Here is a 24287-nt window from a genome sequence, read left to right as displayed (position 1 = left end):
GAAAAACTAAAAAAGTAGAAATTATAGAAGAATTCGAAGAAGTCTATAATTGAAAAGAAGAACAACCCCCAAAAAATGTACTAATAAAACAAGGAGTAGAAGAAGAAAAAAATGCATATTCCCTAAATGCTTCATAGTTGAAAAAATACTAAGAAATTGGGAATACTAAACAAAAATACGTATACTATTATACACAGGTCCATTTTTTTTAAATACCGTACGTCAAAAAATGTATTTATCATACATAACATGTGGCTCACCTAGAGGGAGCTGACATAACTGTCTGCCATCCTGCTGCTACGAGATACCCCTAAAAACCTGCTGGCAAAGAAAATTAGAAAAAAGGGGGTGGTTTGATTACTTGGTGATTTGACGAATAGCTGCCATTTGCCGTATTCTGTCGTGCAACTGAAAATGAGTGCTACAAAGCATGAGTAAGAATACAAACTACGGAGACTCAAAGTGACCACAAAGCACCTTTTTTCTCATTTTTGCCAAGCCAATTGCAGAAAAAAATGTAGAGAAATAATAGAGAGAAGAAAAAAAGAAAATGTAAAAGAAGAAAAAGCAAAAAGGAACAAAAACGAAGACTAATAGAAATGAAGGAAGGAAGGAAGGAAGGAAGGAAGGAAGGAAGGAGGGAAGGAAGGAAGGAAGGAAGGAAGGAAGGAAGGAAGGAAGGAAGGAAGGAAGGAAGGAAGGAAGGAAGGAAGGAAGGAAGGAAGGAAGGAAGGAAAAAACAAAATGGTAAAAAGCAAAAAAGGGACAAATAAAATAGATACAAAAATAAAGCAAAAAAGTAGGAGAAGGAAAAGAAGAATACATCATTTTAAAGGGTACCCGTAGCAGCAAAATGGCAGACAATGATTTCAGCTTCCGACAGGTGTTATGTCGAATAAATACTCAGCTCTTCTAAAAAGCATGTTTATATGACAGTTCATGTATTTTGCTAATTATTTCAATAAACATTTTTTTTTTAACAAATTACATTTTGTTTTCCACAAGGGGGGAATTATTTACGTTCAGTGTCCCTTTAAGTGCAGCCCTAGGGGATTAGGAATTTATTGATGAGTGATTCTTTGTTTTATATTAATATCTATTCTTAATTGTTTTATGTTTTTTTTTATTGTGCAGGAATTGAAAAAATAATATTAGAGAATAGTAGAACATTTTCACCAGAACTTTTTGTGGAAGTCACAATTTGGCCCAAGTTCAGTAACGTGCACTTTTTGGACAATTTCAACCTATTACCTATTGTTTTCGTTTATTGACGTGTACTATGTTTTGTGTAATGTTACTCAACGCTGAATCTCTTGCACTCTGGTCACCCTGGAACGGGGGTTAGCAAGGCCCCATCTCAAGGTTTCTTTTTCTCCTCATGCTGAGGTTTTGAGTTTTCCCCTTGCCCGCAAGTTGGTTTCAAATCGGGGGCTGGTGTAATTGTAACCTGTGCAGCCCTTTGAGCCATTTTGTAATTAAGGGCTATACAAATATATAATGGAACCTCGGTTCTCGACCATAATCCGTTCCAGAACCCTGCTCGAAAACCGATTTGTTCGATCACCGAAATCATTTTTCCCATTAAAAATAATGTAAATCGTTTTAATCCGTTCCAACACCCTGAATGTTTACCTTTAATGTTTAACGTAAACATAAAGCTAACCCAGGCTAATCGTACGTCCGCGTTATCGTAATCTTCCGTACAAAAGATTACGCTAACATGAACGTGTAAAAATAAAAAAATCAGGTCGTTTACAAGTCATTTAGCACCCGAGTCTCCACAACAAGTGGTGAGCGGTTCATTGGAAAGGGGGCTCCGTTCCAACACCCTGAAAGTTGGGCTCCGTTCCAACACCCTGAATGTTTACCTTGAATGTTCACCGTAAACATAAAGCTAACCCAGGCTAATCGTACATCCGCGTTATCGTGATCTTCCGTACGAAAGATTACGCTAACATGAACGTGTAAAAATTAAAAAAAAGGATAAAGAAAAGAATTATAAATATGATTTTTTATCTTTGTGGTGGTCAGCAGAAGGCGCAGGTGGACAGTGGGGTATTCCCTAGCAAGATTAGACACTCGCACACCTCCTTCATATTTTGCTATTATTTCTTTCTTAAATGCTATAGTTGTACGCACTACTTTTCTTTTTTCACCTGTAGGAACTTTGCTGCTTGCACTGACTTTCTTCGGAGGCACAATTAGGGACTAAAACACTTCGTACACCTATATTAAAATCGAAAGGAAAACGAAGCACGTCCACACGCGATAACAGTTGGTCACGAAAAGAGCGATCTACACCCGTACGCCGCTCAGCATCGCATCCTAGCGTACGCACTCACCCATTACCGGCGTTCGAACTTTCTCGAAATGTTTGGTCGGACTCCGATTTGTTCGACCTGAGAGGCGTTCGAAAACCGAGGTTCCACTGTATTCGACATGACTTGACTTAACAAGCAAGCTCTGTTGGGGTTTAAACCCATGCAGGACACATGCCAGTGACATTACAAGTCAAATATTACACACTGTCCCTTCAATCGTGGGAAAAAGTTTTTTCCTAACTAGTAAGCGAATCACGTTCATTGTGAACTGCACGAGTTTATCTGCGGGGGAAAGCAGCGTTTGTCTGGGCGCACATCTGCGAGAACATCCCGGCCGTCTTTGCATACATTTGTGGAAATAGGCCTATTACTCCGAGAAGAACAAAATCAGCCCTCAACCCGGAAAGCATGAAAGGAGGATTTGGCGGCGGTAAAAGCGTCCAAACTCACATGCAATTCAATCTCTACGCCTCTCCGCGCAATTGCCGCATCAGATCCTGTCTCTCCCCGTAAGACACTTTGGGCTACGCCCGAGCTGATGTCATCTGTTGAAATGATCCGTTTCTTTCTCTAAATGAGAAAAAAATGGAAGGTAGCGTATTTAATCTGGATTACAGGTTCTCAAATACTGATGAATTGCAACTCGAGGTGAGATCTTGGGCCTGTACCCAACCTGAATTTCGGTCCAGGTTCGGGCTTTATGTGTCAATCATTAAGTCGGACCGGTCGGGCTTCTCCTTTTTTTTGTTTTTGTTTTGTTTTGTTTTCTCCTTTTGTGAGGGATCTACACAGCTTGCTTATATGCTTACCAAACTATCAGTAAATCCAAATGAATTTTCATCCTCAGTGCTGGGGTAAAAGACAAGCGGCTTCCTCCTTCCACCTCCCTCATGTCAGATGTCATTCACGCTTCTTGCCAATATCTTACAAGCTTCCCAAACTTTCTCCTTTTGGGCCAAATCGTTTGCTATTCGCAGCTTGTAATCTGCAGAATAGGTTTTTCTTTTCGATGCCGTTTTGTTGGTTTCACTTTCGTTCGCTGCATGTCGCCGAGATGCGCACTTCAGTGGCAAACCACACTTGTTTTGAGGGACTTGGCCCCAAGTAAACCTCAAGCTGCGTGGTTCAGGTGAAACGCACAGTTCGGCGCTAAAGTAGGGACGGCAGGAGTAAAGCTTCGTGTTTACTTTGGCGGTGAATAACAGTTTCGGGTTTATTTCGGGCTCGTTTATCAAATCATGTTATTACATCAGGTTTGGCAGGTTTAAGTTGTATACCCGCGACTCGGGTTGGGTCGGGCTGAATTGTTTGGGCCTGATCTTACCTCTAATTGCAAACCAAACAGTATAGTCTGTTTTAGCCGGGCCACAATTGGCACACTTCAGTGGCCTGAATCGCAAAAGAATGCACTCAGCCTATTGTTCTCAGCAATAGGTGACCAGAGATAAAGGATCACGGCCACAGTATTTTATTTCATTTTATGCGGTGTAGAACAGCAGGTCTTTTGACAAAAGTGCCTTCTGCTAGTCCATGCCCACAGCAATATGGGATTGGGGATAATGGATAACAGCAACACGAGTGCAGTTCATTTTACGGGGAAAGGTGGTAATGACAAAAGAGAGCTTGCAGGCCAAACAAAAATGTGTTCTGCCAGCCCCTGCTCGTTATGCGACTAGGGGATAATGGATTATGGCCACACAGATTCATTTCATGTTAGGCAGAAACTATTTGAAAAAGAGCAGCCATCCCTTACAAAAGGGCCCTTTATCGGCCACTGGTGGCGCAATAGACCAGGATGACGGATCGCAGCTGTAAGGGTGCAGTTCATTTAGGGCGCGCCACAATAAGAAGGTTCAGCCGCTTGAACTGAAAAAGAAAACTATGCTCTTCCAGACCCTGCTCGCAGATAATGAATTGCGTCCAGATGAGCGCAGTTCAATTTAGGCAAGTATAACGACAATAAAAGAGCCGGGGGGGCAACAAAAAAGTGTGCAATATGGGATATTTGATCTCAGACGTACAGGTCTAGCTCATTTCAAGCAAAAATAATACCCAAAAAAAAGAGCAGCCAGGCCTAAAAGAAGTGATTTGCCTGTCTTTTCCTGCAGCAATATGCAATCGGGGAGAATGGATCGTGGTCACACGAGTGAAGTTCACTTTTTGGTACACAGACTGGCAGAAAAAAGCCGCCAGCCCCTCGTTGTAACAAGATGCAATCGGGGATAACAGAATCTGGCCAGACAGGTACATTCATTTTAGGCGGAAAGAATGGAAAAAAGAGCCGCCATCCCTGAAAAAAAATAAGTAAAACACATAGGGTAGGGTGTTTTCATCTGGATTACAGGACCTCAAATACAAGCCTGAGGACACTTTCTGGATTGCTTCTCAAGCTCAATTTTTCTTAAACTGTCTAGATTCTTAAAAAATCTCAAATGGGATATGAAGGCAAATAATACATTATAGAGAAAATAATTGAAGACAAGGAAATCAAAGTAAAGGTGGAAAATAAAATGAAGTTGACTAAGGAGTTTAAGTAGGATAAAAAGTTCAAGTAAATAAAACTAAAAGTAGAAAACAATGAGTAAAATAGCAAGAAGTAGACATGCAAGTTGAAGAAGTTGAATCACTAGCGGTACTTAATAGTAAGTAGAAGAGTCGAGTTAAGGTAGAAGTACATAAACTAGGAGTAGGAGTGATAAAAGAAGTAGAACTACAATAATGAAAAGAAGAAGTATTCCGAGTACAAGTAGAAAACCGAAAAGTAAAAATACTAGTACAAGAATAGTTCAAAGAAGTGAGAAATATAATAGAAGTAGAAGTACAAGAAGAAGTCGAAGATGTACAAGTATATAAAATAGAAGTAGAAGTACAAGAACTCTAAGTAGTAGATGAAATAGAATCAGAAGTATCCGTAAAGTAAATAACATAGAAGTAAAAGTACGAAAAAAACAATCATCGAAGTAGAAGTTTAACCAGAAGTCAAAGTACTAGAAGTACAAGAAGAAAGAATAAGATGACTAAAATAAGCCCATATGGATAAAATAGAAGTTGAAGTACTCTAAGAAGTTGAAGAAGCAGATAAAATAGAAGTACAACTACACAAACAAATCCTAGAGGTAGAAGTTTGAACTAGAAGTCTAAGTACTAGATGAAGCAGAAAAACGCTAAGTAGAATTCTAGAAGTAGTAGTAGAAAAAAACTGTGGTTTAAAAGTAGAAAAACAAGAAGAACAAGTTCTAGAAGAAAATCAAAAAACAAGAACAAGTCAGATTAGATCGGATAAAAGTAGAAGTACTAGAAAAATTAAAAGACTAGAAAGAGATAGAAGCGAAGTCTAGAAAAAAAACGTCTGCATCGTGAAATGGAGCGGCACCTGGTTCAAGGTCTGGCGGTGTGAAAGCCTGCAAATGTTTTTTCTTTTAATACAAGGCCCCATCAGGTTGCGTTCAAATGAATCGTGACAGCGATGACAGAAGACCACTGCCTAAAACTCCCTTTCACTCTCTCGAGAAACAAAAAGAAATATTTCATTCTGTGCTCTCGGCGACGAGACGATTTCCCTCTTTTTTTCCTTTCTCTTTTGCTCGAAGACAAATGATGTTTTCTCACCTTTGCGAAAGACCCCTGTACAAATCTTGACTAAATTTGACGTACCAGTTCTTCAATCTGTCAATTGTGATTCATTTTACTGTTATCCTCGTTTATAGTGGTTAATGGGGACCAGAAAGCCCCCCAAGATATGCAAAAATCCTTGAAGTAGCCCCTTCCTCTCATTAATAACGTGCACTCTGCCTGCCCCCGTTTATAGCGATAGTTGACCGTGCATAATGGATCATGGGCGCACAGGTAGGGTTTATTTTATGCGGAAAGAACAGAGAAAATGAACGACCTAGCATGGCACAAGTTGTCTCTCTCAGCCCATCCCTAGGCAATAGTCTACTGCGGATAATGGATAACAGCAAAAACAGTGCAGTTCATTTTAGGAGTTCCACAATGAAATGCTTTAGCGTTCCGAACTGAAAAATAAATACACTCTGCCTGTCACCGTTTACAGCGATAGATGACCGTGCATAATGGATCATGAGCGCACAGGTAAGGTTTATTTTATGCGGAAAGAACAGAGAAAATGAACCATCAAGCATGACACAAATTGTCTCTCTCGGCCCATCCCTCTGCAATAGTCGACTGTGGATAATGGATAGCAGCAAAAACAGTGCAGTTGTTTTTAGGAGTTCCACAATGAAATGCTTTAGCGTTCCGAACTGAAAAATAAATACACTCTGCCTGTCACCGTTTACAGCGATAGTTGACCGTGCATAATGGATCATGAGCGCACAGGTAGGGTTTATTTTATGCGGAAAGAACAGAGAAAATGAACCATCAAGCATGACACAAATTGTCTCTCTCGGCCCATCCCTCTGCAATAGTCGACTGTGGATAATGGATAGCAGCAAAAACAGTGCAGTTGTTTTTAGGAGTTCCACAATGAAATGCTTTAGCGTTCCGAACTGAAAAATAAATACACTCTGCCTGTCACCGTTTACAGCGATAGTTGACCGTGCATAATGGATCATGAGCACACAGGTAGGGTTTATTTTATGCGGAAAGAACAGAGAAAATGAACCATCAAGCATGACACAAATTGTCTCTCTCGGCCCATCCCTCTGCAATAGTCGACTGTGGATAATGGATAGCAGCAAAAACAGTGCAGTTCATTTTAGGCGGGCCACAATGAAATGCATTAGCATTCCGAACTAAAAAATAAATACACTCTGCCTGCCGCTGTTTACAGCGATAGTTAACCGTGCATAATGGATCATAGGCGCATAGGTAGGTTTTATTTTATGCGGAAAGAACAGAGAAAACGAACCACCAAGCATGACACAAATTGTCTCCCTCAGCCCATCCCTCTGCAATGGTCGACTGTGGATAATGGATAGCAAAAACAGTGCAGTTCATTTTAGGCGGCTCACAATAGCGTTCCGAACTGAAAAATAAATAAGCTCTGCCGGCCCCTGCTCTTAGCAATAGTCAACCATGGCTAAAGGATCACGGCCACAAGCGTGCATTTCATTTTAGGTATACCAGAATGGGCACACCTCCAGACAAATGTGCTTTCTGCCTGCCTGTCCCCACTCACAGCAACATGGGATTGGGAATAATGATCCGCGGCCACACGAGAACAGTTCATTTTAGGCAGAAATAATCGCAAAAAAGAGCCGCCAGGCCAGACAAAAATGTCCTCTGCTGTTCCTTGCTGACAGCAATAGCCTGGATGACGAATCACAATTGCGTCGGTGGTCATTGAAAGCACCTTATTCACACGGTATTGTCGCATAGACACTTAAACCTGCTTTTGTAATGAGAAGAATTATAATTACAGAAAAAAAACCTGCACAATGGGAGATGTCGACATTTTCTCCAGAGGATTGTCGCAGTATTGATGCACCGATGCCCGCCTGTCCAACAGCGAGGTTGCATTTAATTTATTGTAAAAATGGTAATTAGGAAACAATAAGACGTGTGATTACTCAAGCGTGAAGTCTATAATTAGCGAGCCAGCTATGGGGACGTTTTGGGGCGCCCTCGCGTTCTACGGCCGGCAATTAAAACTTGTCAGACCGCGATGACGGATAAATTGGGAGAACCTTATTTGACTTCTGTTAGTGGAGAACGTTAATGGACTTTCGAGCGAGCGCGTAGTTTCGGGACGAGAGTATTCACGCTTGACTAGGTGGAAACACGCGCGGTTGCTCCGTTAGACGTATGTTCGCCCTGCAAAAGGCCGCGGTCGCCGTTAAAATTGTTGTTTATTGTGTTGTTAATGAACCGACACCAAAACTGGAACGGCAAATGAATGAAAACAACACAAACCAGCAAAGTTTTTGTATTATACAAGCAGTGTTGGGTGGATTACTGAAAAACAGTAATTCCTTACAGTAACTTGATACTTCATTTTAAAAGTATTCAGTTACTCACTAGATTACTAACACCAAAAACGACTGTGTGACTCTAAAAGTTACCATCTAGTTACAAATTATTGTATTTACTTGCATAGGAGCTAACCCCCAAACACTGATTTAAAGTAGCCACATAATAACAAAAATAGAAGAAAACATGAGAATGAGAATGTTACCTTCAGGGTTGGGTAGGGTTACTTTAACTTGATTACTTTCAATTACTTCTGGATTACTCCAATACCAAATATGCTAATAAAAGACAAAAGAAACTAAATATGAATGAAATTACTAAATTTTGTGCAGGCTTGGGGAGTAACGGAAAACATGGAACGGCAAAAATGATGTTGGCAAGCTGTTTGGATTTATTTTCATTTTGTTTCTGTCGCATTTTATGTTAGTTTTGCCGGAGATCAAAGAGATCAAAGCCAGGAGAGAAAGCTTACCACGTGTTGTGAGTCATAATTTTATTCATATTTAGTTTCTTTTGTCTTTTAATAGCATATTTGGTATTGGAGTAATCCAAAAGTAATTGAAAGTAATACAGTTAAAGTAACCCTGGATACGTTCAAATTGTGGAAGCAGTGCAGCCTTTATATTTCTTGGTTTATGCAATCTTGAGAGCTCGCAAATGAACACTTGGCCGAAACATTCCATATTTATTTTGTGTGTGGGCTTCAAACCACTCTAAGAGCTCCTTCTTCATCTACGGCTACTGTCCAAGACGCTTGGTTTTACTCCAGGCTTGGTGTGCTGCAAAAATAATTTCAGAACGAAAAAAGACCAAAATTGAGCACACTTTTACTGTAAATTCTGTGCACAATTGCTTCATTGATTGGCCACGCCCGACCCTGTAATGACCGGAACAAACAGTGGACCCAAATGTGTAACGTTTCACACATGGACGCATGGACGCAGCGGCTCACAGCTCTTCAAGTAATTTTCTAATTATTACCGTTTCTCTTCTGTGTATTATTTGCCCTCATGTAGGTTTTAGATCAGGGGACGGTGTCGTAATAGTCTGTGGTTTGCAATAATATGTGATCTGTGCAGCCCTTTGAGTCTCTTTGTGATTAGGGGCTATCCAAATTAATATGACTTGACTTGACTTGACTTGACTTAAGGGTTCGGGTGAGTCAGGGACAGAAGAAAAAAACAGCGATCTGTTGCTCGCTGGTCAGGTGAAACAGGAAGCCCAGGGAGGCGGACAGCCAGGGACGGAGAGCAGAGCGTGATCGTAGATCAGAGCAAATCTGATAGCCCGGAGAGGAGAACAAAACCTAGTCGTGGATCGGAGCAAGTCGGTAAGCCGAGAGAGGACAACAAATCGTGGTCGGGGATCAGAAGCAAGTCATGGAACCAGAGACGATCGGGAATCCAGGGGCTGGGGATCGATAGCAGGAATCAGGGGAAGGAATCAGGCACGAAGACGAGGTGGGCAGGCAGATCACAGGATGAAGGAACAGGTGAGAATCAAAATGGTAGCTAGAGTCAAAAGTGCTTGCCTTGCATGTGCAGGTTCCCTGATGGACTGACCAAGAGTGACCAGAAAAGAAGCGCTTAAATAGGAAGAGGGATAATTAGGAAATGATTGGTCGCTGGAGCTCAAGGAGTGAGCGTAGGTGAGGGCAATCAGCGGGCAACTGAGAGGATCGTGACAGACCCCTCCAAAAGGACCACATGCCGTTTGATACTGGTGACACATAACCAAATATGCACATATAGGCTGATACTATGATTCGAGTATGCTATTGTATAGTTGTAAATTTTACTGTGGGTGTTTCCACAAGAGTAAACCGGTGAATTACACAAAAACACAAATAATACATATTACTAAATCTTTTTAATTCCAACATATATACTTATTAGTGTGTTGTCAGCAGAAAATCTGATTTAAGACATATTAATACCAATTAAAGCCTTTTGTTTTTACAATAATGGATTTAATTCCTTTTAATACTTCAAGGATCCAAAGAACCCAGTTCAATCAATTACATGCTAAATTCAATAATCAAATAAATAACTATTACATTATTCAGCTAATCATTTCCATAGTCAGTGACTAGTTGACTATTGAAGATGTCGTTAGTTGCAGCCCTAATTTACTTTAATGTGAGTATATACGGTAGAGAGAATATCTCCATGAGGAGAATTTCTGCTTTTTTGTGCTTCCATGTGTGTATATATATATATATATATATATATATATATATATATATATATATATATATTAGTATATATATATATATATATATATATATATATATATATATATATATATATATATATATATATATATATATATATATTTATTTTTTTTTTATTATTTTTTAGAGATACAATTTGACAGTAGCCCTGAGCACAATCTTGGGCGTGTGTATTTACAAATTAATATTTTCACGTATGGATTGCCGCCTTATTAACTACACACATGTAGAAAGCGCTAACCTCTGCTACTTGGCGCAGTGAGGCACGGGAAGCTTGTGACTCAACCGGCTCGGGTCAGTCACACAGAGAGAGCACTCCACAACTCATTGAGATGCGTAATTATTCCTCACGTCACTTCCATTCCTGACTGCCGGCTTTATCCCGTGCTAAGTGAGTAAACATGTGGGAGGAAATATCCGTCCCGGGAACTGAGGAGCTCTACTGGCTCTGATAATGCGCTTCTATGGCGAGAATTAACTTGAAAGTTAAAGGGGGCGTTTGCAATTGTGAGAATAAATGAGTCTCTGCATTTATTTGTGTATAATTCACGATATTTTTTTGTTGCAAGACATAGGATGCAATGGGAATTGAACCGGGTACTGATTCCTTCCTAAGGGCCTGGTCACACAGCCGTTTGCGTCTGTATCGCGGCTGAATCACGACCAGAAATTTCTGCCCGTGAAGCAGACACTGTTGGACGCTTTGAGATCGCGATACAGACGAGATCAAGCCGTGCTTTACACGCGGCAAGAAATTCACACGCGGTTGGCCGCGCGAAAAAGTTTTGCGCTGCTCAAAACTTTTGCGCTGCTCAAAACTTTTGCGCTGCTCAAAACTTTTGCGCTGCTCAAAACTTTAGACCACGGGTAACCGCGGGCGGCACACGTGGTACACACGCGGATATGACGCGGTACAGACGCGGAATGACATGCTACGGCCGCGGCCAGGGCGCGGTTACACGCGGGTAGGACGCGGAATTTTAGCGAGTAATCGCGGGTGGAGCATGGTCATAGCACGTTTGTTACACGATTACAATAATAACATATTGGCTTCTTCTTCGGTGCCATAGCTTGAAATCTTGATCTTCACGGGACTGTGTCTTGAGCGGTTATGATTTCTACAGCTCGGCAGCTTTTATACCCGTGGCCCACACGCTGAAAGGACGTGGAACTGACGCGATGAGGAAGCGGAACAGTCGCCGGCGTCTGTTTTGCGGGCATACCAAGAATGAACAGCGGGTTGGCCAATTTTGCGCATTTTCTACCGCGGGCAACCACGGGCAAAAAAAAACGCAAAATTTTACCCCTGATACAGACGCAAAAGGCTGTGTGACCGGGCCCTAACTACTAGACAGCCAGTGATATAGATCCGGGGTTATCAACTGGTCTGATTTGAGGACCCATGATTCAACCCCAATGAGAAGCTGCAATCAAATCAAGATAAAAATGTCACTTCTCAAATGTTTCCAACAAAAGCAGTGTTCTCGTTTGCCCGCATCCCTGCGTCCTCGATGCATCATTTTTGCTTGGGACGCATCGTGTCAAATCAACGTGCGTCCCCGGGACGCAACTTTTTTGACACAAAATTGTCATTATTACCCGATTACATTTTTTTTTTTTAATTTACCGCACTCCAAACTTCTCGTCAGGCAGATCCGCCATAGTTGTTTTGGTCTTGCGGTTCGAGTTTTCGTCTGCACGTTGATCTTGGCAAACGAGATCTCGTTGCTTCGAGAATACGTCATTGTTGTGGTAGTTGTCGTCGAATGAAAGTGAAGGTTACGTATGCCTCCGAAAAAACAGTTAGTGTTAGGTGAAAATCAACACAAAATTGGTAATTTTAAATATAATGCAGAAAGTGATAACAACGGCAATAATTCTGGCACGAAAAAACGGTGGAGAAATTCTTCAGAAGATCGTTGAGGCAAGGAAAACACGTGTGTTGAAGCGAACGATTTGACAAAAGAAAATGAAAAAACAATACTAGCAAAAATCTGAAAAATCTGAAGTGATAACTGCTTTGTATTACCAATTAACTGTGATGATTAGAACTGCATGAATATATAGACTAATATTTCAGCAATATTATTTTGTATAATGTACAATATTGTGAACCTAAAAATCTGAAGTGATAACTGCTTTGTGTTACCAATTAACTAAATGAAAATATAGAATAATATGTCAGCAATATTATTTTGTATAATGTACAATATTGTGAACTCAAAAATCTGAAGTGATAACTGCTCTGTATTACCAATTAACTTTGATGATTAAAACTGAATGAAAATATAGATTAATATGATTATTTCAGCAATATTATTTTGTATAATGTACAATATTGTTGTGAACTGAAAGATCTTGAAGTGATAACTGATTTGTATTACCAATAAACTGTGATGATTCAAACTGAATGAATTTATAGATTTATATTGTATATTTGTCGCCGATTTACAATTTGAACCTCGATAACACTAAATTTTGGGGACCCATAGATCTCCGTTGAGACCCATAGATTTTTGAGCATGCGAGTCCCTAGGACCCATCACTTTTCAGAGGTAAAATGAACACTGCAAAAGGGTTGTGCAGTTTGAAGTACAAATACAATATATTCACTTTTTTCTAAAAAACAAAACAAAACAAGTGACCAGCCAAACCAAAACGACGAGTACCGTATAATAGGGGTGGGACAAAAAAAAATTGATTCATGTATACAACGATATTTTATACTTGGCGAATTATAAAATCGATGTTTCTTCCTGCAATCGTTTTTTTTTACTTCATATCCAATATGTAAACATGCGGGTAAGTAAACAATTTATAAAATGGAGAAAGAAACGAGCAACAAGAACTAAGGCTGGCGTCCATGTACTGAGTTCATTTTACCTCTGAAAAGTTATGGGTCCTGGGGACTCGCATGCTCAAAAATCTATGGGTCCCAACAGAGATCTATGGGTCCCCAAAATTTAGTGTTATCGAGGTTGAAATCGTAAATCGGCGACAAATATATAATATGAATCTATATATTCATTCAGTTTTAATCATCAAATTATGAATTCATTTTCTGCATCAAATTATTGTTGGTAATATACCTATTAAAGGGATAACCACAAACCTGTCTTTTTTTTATTTTCTCCTTTTATACTTCTTTTTTTTCTTAACTTCTTTATGCAACATAATTTGTAATATAAATCATCAAAGCAAGTGAGCTCTCTAAAAAAGGACGGACTTCCTTTCACTACACAACGAGATCTCGTTGGCCGAGATCGGCGTGCAGACAAAAACTTGAACCACGAGACCAAAACAACAATGGCGAATCTGCCTGACGAAAACTTTGGAGTGCGGTAAATCTTTGTTAAGAAAAAGTAATCGGGTAATAATGACAATTTTGTGGCAAAAAGGTTGCGTCCCGGGGACGCACGTTGATTTGACACGATGCGTCCCCAGCAAAAATGTTGCGTCTAGACGCGGGGACGCAGGCAAACAAGAACACTGCATGTATTTTAAATCCAAAGTATGGATACCTTTTCAAATTAATAGAATTCCCGGGAAGACGGAGCTAGACATGACCAAAACTGTCTGCAAACTTTGTCGCAGGCTGTATGTACATGTGGCCCCCGGGCCGTAGTTTGCCAACCTGTGACATAAAATTCACATAAGTGTCTTGCTTTTTCGAAAATACTATTAAAACACAATCATCAGTTATATTGGAATCGCAATTATTATAAATGGAATTGGGAACTTAAGATACAATCGAATCGTGAGCAAAGTATACCGTATCACCCCTACCAAATGTACTCGCATACTAGCAGTGTTGGGAATAACGGCGTTTTTTTTTTTTTTTTTCAGTAACCGGTTAATCTAACAATATAGTTTTCCTTCCATTACAACGCTGTTACCGTAACTGACGCTCAAGTGCGGTCCGTTCTTTTGAATGAATCCGTTTTCCACGCTCCTTCGAGTTGTATACGTCGCGTCTTTTCGGATCATGTCACCATTCAAAATAGCGACATCAAGGAAAAGGCCTGCCAACTACTGAAAACAACATCCTGGATTTTTGCATATTGTGGGGAGTTCTCATCCCCATTAAAAGAGGGATTTGCCCTTAGACATTGTTCATTACATTTGTGATACTGATTGTATATTATACTGTATGTATATATATAAATCCATTTCCCCTCATTTGTCATGAACCAGAAACAGAGACAGGACCCAGTAGCATTCGTTTACTCAGTTTTATTGATAAAGAGGGAGAGCAGGGCTTGCTTCCACAATCTGAGGATTGACGGACAAGGGTAGCAGGTGGCTTGAAATGCCGAAGTAGCACTTGCAATGATCGTAGATTTGCAGGAATACTAGTCTTTAGCCAGGACGGGAGAGCAAGGGCGGTATCAAGTTCAGAAACAAGGTCGGCAACAGGTGTCAGGTAACGGGGCAAAGCAGGTCGGATGTCAGGGTGGCAGAACAGGGCAGAATCGGGTCCAGAAACAGGTCGGCAACGGGTAATCAGGCATGAGAAAACAGAGCAGGAGATTGTCAGACGGAAAGCGCTTGCCTAGCTGGGTGTAAAGGTTCGCAACGATCTGACGGCTTCCTCCTGAAAGCCGGGGGTTTAAAAGGAGTCTCTGAACCAATCAGCTCTCAGGGCTGTTGGCGCCAATTGGGCAGTCACAGGTGCCTTGAATCGGCAATCATTACATAATTGGAGGTGGCTGGATTCAAAACCCACTCAGATTTACCAAACATTCATTCCACTTTGCTATTCCAGACCTAACATTGAACATTAAGCCCACAGTACAACAAGGGGGTGATTGCTGTGCCGTGTAACCCTTCATCACCAGAGAGGCCCAAAAGCATACACTGGTTTACCCCCTTTGCGTCACATGGTTCGATTTTACCTCGTCCCCTGGCCAAGCAGGCCACTCGGGAGCCCAGTTTGAGCTACGTCGATATCAGTCATTATCTATCTATGGCCATTCACATCTACCCCTTGCTAACACTCTTGCATCCAATAAATTAACCGACCTCACAACCAAAGCACGTTTCACCCTATTCATGTTTAGGTCTTCCTGTCTCCCTCTCTCTCTTTTTCTCTCTCTTGTATAAGAAAACTATAATATTTTTAACTGGACATTAGTGTGCAGGGTATAACTGTTACTGGCCAAAAACGAAGAAAGGACCCAGTTGCGTTCATTTACTCAGTTTTATTTATATAGAGGAAGAGCAGGGCTTGCTTCCACGATCCGATGATCGACAGACACGGGTAGCAGGTGGCGAAAACGGGAAGTGGCACTTCCGTGTCGAGCGAGGATAATCGTAGACTGCAGAAATACTGGTCATTAGCCGGAATGGGAGAGCAAGGGCGGTATCGAGTTCAGAAAAGAGGTCGGCAACAGATATCAGGCAGGAAACAGGGCAAAACAGATGGGTGGCACGGATGGCACATCAGGGCAGAAACGGGTCCAGAAACAGGTCGGCAACAGGTATCAGGCAGGAGAAAACAGGGCAGGAAATTGTCGGACGGAATAAGCTTGCCTAGCTGGGAGCAAAGGTTCACAACGATCTGACGGCTTCCTCTTGAAAGCTGGGGGTTTAAAAGAAGTCTCTGAACCAATCAGCTCTCAGGGCTGTTGGCGCCAACGGGTGCCCTGAATCAGTAATCATGACAATAACACTGTCATTGAATATGTTTTCACCCCACCCTGGCCCCATCCGAATTCCATTTTTTGAAAAACCACTAATCAAGGAAAACAACCAATCAGACGAAACAAACTAAACAGTGTTGTATTTCGTTTACATGTTACTTGGCATGTGCAGCACTTGGCCAGGGGTGTGTAGACTTTTCCACAGCCACTCGTTTGTTGATTTTCAGCTCAATTGAGTTCCATCGATCGTCTAAAAAAAATAGATCGGTGGTGGAGCACTCGCCGGTACACTTTTGTCAACAAGTCGGCGAGCTGGGATTTGGACGCGGTCCCGTCCGTCACGGTGCGTCAATGCGTTGACACTGTGCCGGCCCACGTAAGCTGCGGTCGGCGATCTGGACGCGTGTCAACAGGCTGGCGCTACACATGGATGAGCAGAAGAATTAATTGGCTTTTAGTTACACATCTGGCTGCAGCAACACAAGGCTCTGTAAACACCCACTCCCCACCCACACCATCCTTGCTTTTTGGTGGATTCTGTTTCAAGATTTCCCAACTTTTCCCGGGAAGGAACAATGTCTTTCAGCCGGAGTGATCATTGAGTTATCCTATCATTTTATTTACTCTGCGAGGATATATTCTCTCTCACTCTTTCTTCCACATATTGTCTCAAACACTCTCGCACTCTCTCTCAAATGCTCTTGCATACACTCACAAGCGCTCGCTTTCTGTTTCTCTTACACTCTCAGTATCTCTCACGCAAACTGACTCTCTCACACTCTCTCTCATAGTATCCCTCTCACACACACACACACACACACACACACACACACACACACACACACACACACACACACACACACACACACACACACACACACACACACACACACACACTTTATCAGTTTCTCTTTCTCTATCTCTTGCACTCCAAGGCTCTCTCGACACTCTCTTACATACTTGCTCTCTCTCTCTCTCTCTTGTCTTTTTCTACCTTTCTCTCTCTCTTACACACTCTCTCTCTTTCTTAATCTCTTTCTCCCTCTCTCTTACACTTACACTTACTCTCACTTTCTCTTTTTCTTTGACACACTCCCTTCCAGACACTCTCGCTTTCTAACAATCACTCTCACACCCTATCTTTCTTTAACGAAAACTCTCTCACACACTTTCCCACACCTCTTAAACTCTTACACACCTACACTCATTCACATTCCTACTCACAGTTTGTCTCTCTTCCTGTCTCTTAGACTTATTCTCACTTTCTCTCTTTTTCTTTCACACACTCCCTTCTAGACACTCTCCCTTTCCAACAATCACTCTCACACCCTATCTTTCTTTAATGAAAACTCTCTCACACACTTTCCCACACCTCTTAAACTCTTACACACCTACACTCATTCACATTCCTACTCACAGTTTGTCTCTCTTCCTGTCTCTTAGACTTATTCTCACTTTCTCTCTTTTTCTTTCACACACTCCCTTCTAGACACTCCCCCTTTCCAACAATCACTCTCACACCCTATCTTTCTTTAATGAAAACTCTCTCACACACTTTCCCACACCTCTTAAACTCTTACACACCTACACTCATTCACATTCCTACTCACAGTTTGTCTCTCTTCCTGTCTCTTAGACTTATTCTCACTTTCTCTCTTTTTCTTTCACACACTCCCTTCTAGACACTCTCCCTTTCCAACAATCACTTTCACACTCTTTCTTTCTGGAATAAAAACTCTCTAACACACTTTCACACACCTCTTAAACTCTTACTCACCTACACTCATTCACATTCCTACTCACAGTTTGTCTCTCTTCCTGTCTCTTAGACTTATTCTCACTTTCTCTCTTTTTCTTTCACACACTCCCTTCTAGACACTCTCCCTTTCCAACAATCACTCTCACACCCTATCTTTCTTTAATGAAAACTCTCTCACACACTTTCCCACACCTCTTAAACTCTTACACACCTACACTCATTCACATTCCTACTCACAGTTTGTCTCTCTTCCTGTCTCTTAGACTTATTCTCACTTTCTCTCTTTTTCTTTCACACACTCCCTTCTAGACACTCTCCCTTTCCAACAATCACTTTCACACTCTTTCTTTCTGGAATAAAAACTCTCTCACACACTTTCACACACCTCTTAAACTCTTACTCACCTACACTCATTCACATTCCTACTCACAGTTTGTCTCTCTTCCTGTCTCTTAGACTTATTCTCACTTTCTCTCTTTTTCTTTCACACACTCCCTTCTAGACACTCTCCCTTTCCAACAATCACTTTCACACTCTTTCTTTCTCGAATGAAAACTCTCTCACACACTTTCACACAACTCTTAAACTCTTACTCACCTACACTCATTCACATTCCTACTCACAGTTCGTCTCTCTCTCCCTCTCTCTTAGATTTATTCTAACTTTCTCTTTTTCTTTTCACACTCCCTTCCAGACTATCTATTTCTCTCTAATACTCCCTTCCAGACACTCTCCCTGTCTAACAATCACTCTCACACTCTCTTTTTCTCTAATAAAAACTCTCTCACACACTTTGCCACACCTCTTAAACTCTTACACACTTACACTCGTTCACATTCCTACTTAGAGGATCTCTCTCTTTCTTTCTCTCTCTTGTACTCTGAGGCTCTCTCAAAACTCTCTCTTACATACTTGCTCTCTCTCTCTCATTTCTCTCTCTTTCTCCCATCCTCTCTCCTTCTCTCTATTTTTTCCCTCCCTCTCTCTTTCTCTTACACTTACTCTAACTTTCTCTCTTTCTTTCACACACTCCCTTTCTAACAATCACTCTCACACTCTCTCTTTCTCTTATGAAAACTCTCTCACACACTTTCACACACAACTCAAACTCTTACACACCTACACTTGTTCACAGGATCTCTCTCTATCTATTTCTTTCCCCTGTACTCTAAGGCTCTCTCAACACTCTCCTACATAATGTTGGATGTTTTAAGGCCCGATATTACTTCTATCCCAATTTCCAATTTCTTGACTCCGCCCCTTTCCAATAAACACCAATATCACATCGGTGACAAAGTCAGTCTCCCATTATTCAAAATTTCGACTTTCTGACTCATAATTTTCTTTCTTCTTGGACGGCGTCCACCTTCGCCCTGACTCAACTTACCCTCAGATTACTGACAACAAAAACTCTGATCCAGTTACAAATTACTGTATTTACTTGCAAGGAAGCCAACCCCCTAAAAATGCTTTAAAATAGTCACATAACAAAAGATATAGAGAAAAAAGAGCCTTGGAAGCAGCAACGCTTTCATATATCCTGGTTTGTACAATTTTGAGAGCTTGCAAATGAACACTTGCCAAGACGTTCCGTTTTCATTTTGTCACCCCAAGAAATATTTCTTCATTTCCTGGTACTGACAAAGAAGTTTTAAAAAACAATTATACAAAGAAAATAAACAAAATCAGCGCATGTTTAGCATAAATTCTGTTTGCCCCATTGATTTTCAGTTGGTTTGTTGTTGCTGTATAAGTCATGTCAAGTCATGTTTATTCGAATACCCCTCAATCACAAGGAGTCTCAAAGGGCTGCACAGACCACAGATTATTGCAAACCACAGACTATTATTACACCATCCCCTGATCTAAAACATATATATATATATATATATATGTATAAGCCACACTTCCTTGCTCAGTGCCTACTCTCCGCTTCTATTGACACACAACCAAATATGTGCATATAAGATGACCCCATGATTAGTATTTGTATTATTTTGTATAGTCCTAAAGTTGGCTTGAATTCAACGTATACTCTGGTTAGAAAATATCCATGACAAGAAATTCAGCATCCTCGTTCTATGTGCTTGAGACGGCGCCACGATAACTATATTCAGTTATAATTTGCATGCAAATATAAACACGCGCACCCCTCAGTGTATGTTGCTAATGGATCGTGGGTTGTATGTGACAACGTAAGTAAAGCAAGTATGTTCACTCGATAGGGGACATTGTAATGCAGTACTAGAACTGCATTTATTGAGTAATGCAATAATGTACAATGTAGTAACAACAGTAGAGTTACAAAATGTTATTAAAATGCATTACAGGACCCGATACTTAGAAAATGAATCACGTTCCAGGACCGCGTTACAAAGAGACACGTTAGTCCAAACAATGATAACCAACCTCTTGCGCCATTACCACCTTAAACCAGCGTACAGACCTCCGCTAACAGACTTATTCGGGGTTTTTATTTTCTTTTGTTGCTGCTAAATGATATTGCACGAAACTGTTGAAATGTATACTGTGGGGAGGAATCGCTTTAACTTTTGATTTATTGTCTTTAGAATCCAATTTGCTGGTGAGAAAATCACCCAGCAGGTGGGGCCGCATGGCGTCTTGGACGTTTGAAAAGCTTTCCTACTTTTTTGTAGAGCTCATCGTTTGTTCCTTGAGCAAAAAGAGAGGGAGAAGGAGGTGGCTGCGGGCCGGTCCGGCTCCGTGGTTCCATGGCCGCCCAGGCTCTATGGCAGCCCAGGGTTAGGGTTAGGGTTAGGGTTTGTCTGCGGGAAAGGCCAACCCGGGAAATTAAGGTCAGCGAGCCCCCTTGTGCTCCCAGCCCCAGGAAAAAACGTTCGCACCTGCCTTTTAAATGCAGTGATGGTATGGGTCACCAGAGGCGTGTGCTTGTGACCGGTTGAAGTTCCCTGCTCTGCTTTTCAAAATAAAGTTCTCCGATTGATTGATTGATAGGCAAATTTAATCCGGACACGAAATAAATCTCTAGCATGAATCATGACGACATACAAATGCAAATGAAAAATCTTTGAACAGTTTTGGAGTTCAAATGTTTATTATTTAGCTGGAGAGTCAGGTCACTTCCTGTAGATGGAGAAAACGTCTTTGTCCTTAAGCACTAGTGTACCTTGCCCTTGTTCACTTTAGGAGAAAGGAAGGGTCTCAGGAAACGACTTGTGAGTTTTTTGAGGTTCCTTCTTTGTTTTGGCAGATGTTGTGGCTGAAAAAGCTTAGGGGAAATGTATTTGTAGCAGGGCATTCTCTACAATAGTCAATTCAAGTCAAGTTATGTTTATTTGTATAGCCCTTAATCACAAAGAGTCTCAAAGGGCTGCACAGATCCAAGACTATTGCAAACTATGATTACAAACTATCATGACACCATCCCCTCATCTAAAACTTACATGAGGGCAAATAATACACAGATATTGTCGACATAAAATATAGGTTATTCATATGCTATAAAGTAGAAGTGTGTTTTAAGCTTAGATTTACCTTTAGACTCATTTTGGGGTTCTTGTTTTTGCTAAATATTGCAATACGTTTCATTGCACTATTGTTACGATGCACTATTCTCTCTCATTCACGAGCTTTGCACTGTTATTGTAACTTAGGCCAGTCTCTAGGCACTAGTTGCACATACTTTTAGTGCCTTTCATCCTGTCAAGTCTTGTATCGTTTTTTTTCCTCTTTACAGTCTACAACAGGGGTGTCAAACTAATTTTAACTTGGGGGCCACACGATAGAACAAATATTCTGTCGGGGGCCGGACTAGTAGATTAAAGAGAAAGAAAAAGAGAGATAAAGAAACAAGAAAAGAGGGAGGGAAAAGGAGAGAGGGCAGGACAAATAAAGAAAAGAAGGGAGAGAACATGAGCAACAAAAGAGATAAAAAGAGAAGTCATGAGAGAGGGGGAAAGAAGCGGAGAGGAAGAAAGAAATCCAAAGAGAAATAGAAAGACAGAAGGAGAGAAAAGAGAGTGCGAAGGGTAGGAAGAGAGAAAGAGAAAAGGAAAAAAGGAAGTTAAAGCAAATAAAGTTAAAAAGACACAGACAGAGAAAGAGGCAAAGAGCAACAAAGGAAGAGAAAAATAGAGACACAGAGAGTGAAAGAGACAGAGTCAGAGAGTGGGAGAAAAGCGGTGGAAAAGAGGGAGAGAGAAAGAGAGAGAAACAAATACAAGTACAGTGTCTTTGTGAGAGGAACCTGGCTTTGGCAACATCAAGTTGACATATTTCAACCTGCAGTTTGTTTTTCTCTTGCGCTTCTCTGAGTGTTGTCTCGCGGGCCGGATTTAATCCCTTAGCGGGCCTGTCCTGGCCCGCGGGCCGCCTGTTTGACACCTGTGGTCTACAACATGTTTACCTTAGAGTTCCATGTCTAATCTCATTGCATACAATGTTTACTAAGTTGTTATCAATGACAATAAAGACATTTCAATTCGATATCACATTCGTGACAAATTCGCTCACCCACGTATTAAAAAAAAAATATCGGACTTTCTGACTCATCAACATCCCTTTCTTCTCGGACCTCGTCCACTTCGCCCCGACTCAAATGCCACATCGCCGGCTCATGAGTCACGCCTAACCTTTTCCCCGAATCTCACTCACATTCTCTCTTTTCTTTCCCCCCTTTTTGTGTTTTAGTATCCCGAACCGAGGGACGGGGGGCCCGGCAAACCCCAAGGCCTGCCGGGAGATCGCTGCGCCAGTGCCCGTGCCAACGTCTGGGCTCTTCTCCCCGGCCTGGCATTGGCTCTTTTCCCGGCCCCACATGCCTTATAGAAGTGCCAGGAGGGGTGGGAAGGGGGTCCGGAAAGGAGGTCACCCTCCCAAAGGAGAAGATCGTATTTCTCTGACTGATATTAAGATGGTGACGATGCTGGACGTTATTATAAAAAAATAAATAAAGAACTGAAGTCAAAAGGAGAATTTTGTTCCTAGCACGGACCCTCGCTGGCATAAGGACCTACCCCCCTCCCATAAGGACTTCTCACAAAAGGATACAAAAGAGAAAATTGCCAGCGTGAAGGTTTGTAACGAATTTCCACGATCGATCTCCTTTTGTTGCCTCGAGGGCCCCCGAGAATGATGATGATGATTACAGAGTGTTTATTATTGTAAACTGTAATCTATAAAAACCTACTCAGTGTCCTCTGTGTTGGTATCGTATCCGTGACCATTAAAGGGACAGTGTGTATTATTTAGTATCTCCTTGTGGTAAAAAAAAAAACCAAAAAACACTGTATTAATTTAGATAATAAGCAAAACATTATGAAATCATAAAAATGCATTTTTTTAAATACTTATAGGTCAGGAAAGGTATACTCATTTAAATGACATATCATATTTCAAAATAAATGTATAAATAAATAAATATCTACAAATATATTCCATATTAATAAATGAACACATAAATAAACCACCTAAATTTATTACATAAATGCAATTCATTCATATATGTATCCATTTTGTCATTTATCTATTTAGGTATTTATTTTCTTGTGTATTTTGTCATTTATTCGTTGTGTATCATTTGCACTTTTCATTATTTGGGTTTATAAGTGACGAACAAATCGGCTATTAATGTCTTGCTCCACTTATCCTCTGAGAAGAAAGGCATTGCAGTTGATCGGTGCACTACTCGATCAACCTGTAGGTGAAAGTTTAGCCAGTTTGACCCGCCCCTAATTGAAAAAACATTTTGTTATATCAAAATACATGACAAAATAAATGAAGAAATAAACAAGAAAATACATGACGAAATACAGGACAGAATAAATGACAAAATACCCGACAAAATAAATGACAAAATAGGAGACAAAATATACGACATAATAAACATCAAAAACATGACAAAATACCTGATGTAATATACGCAACAAAATACAAGACAAAATAGACATCAATATTAATGATAAAATACATGACAGAATACGCAGAGATATTCGACAAAATACAAGACAAAATAGAAGACGGAATCCACGACAAAATATACGACATGACAAAAATCAAAAACACGACAAAATACACGACGAAATACGCAACAAAATACATGAGAAAATACACGGCAAAATAAATGATAAAAAACACAGCAGAATACGCAGAGATAGTCAACAAAATCATAATAAAACAGAAGACCGAATACATGACAAAATACACAACATGATAAACATCAAAAACACAAAAAATACATGACAAGTGATGATAAAACACACAACTGAATACACAAAGAGATATTCAACAAAATGCATGACAAAATATCCAACAAAATACATAACTAAATAAAAGACACTATATACGACATAATAAACATCAAAAACACGACAAAACTAATGATAAAATACACAACAGAATACACAGAAATATTCAACAAA

At 40.6% G+C, this 24287-nt stretch overlaps 1 protein-coding gene across 1 annotated transcript in view; it reads left to right on the top strand.

Moving 5' to 3' along the window:
- Positions 1-23604, top strand: part of LOC148366010 (GDNF family receptor alpha-2-like) — a 162701-nt gene extending 139097 nt beyond the window's left edge. The window contains exon 8 of the mRNA XM_088335137.1: positions 22558-23604. Coding sequence (XP_088191263.1) covers positions 22558-22695 — 138 coding nt within the window. The 3' untranslated portion in view covers positions 22696-23604. The remainder of the gene's footprint in view (positions 1-22557) is intronic.
- The last annotated feature ends 683 nt before the right edge of the window (positions 23605-24287 follow it).

Source organism: Urocampus carinirostris, chromosome 5, assembly GCF_059441175.1.
Source record: "Urocampus carinirostris isolate Australia breed hairy pipefish chromosome 5, RoL_Ucar_1.0, whole genome shotgun sequence".
Classification (NCBI taxonomy): domain Eukaryota; kingdom Metazoa; phylum Chordata; class Actinopteri; order Syngnathiformes; family Syngnathidae; genus Urocampus; species Urocampus carinirostris.
The sequence above is the reverse complement of the archived record's forward strand: the minus strand, read 5'-3'. Positions and strand labels throughout refer to the sequence as shown.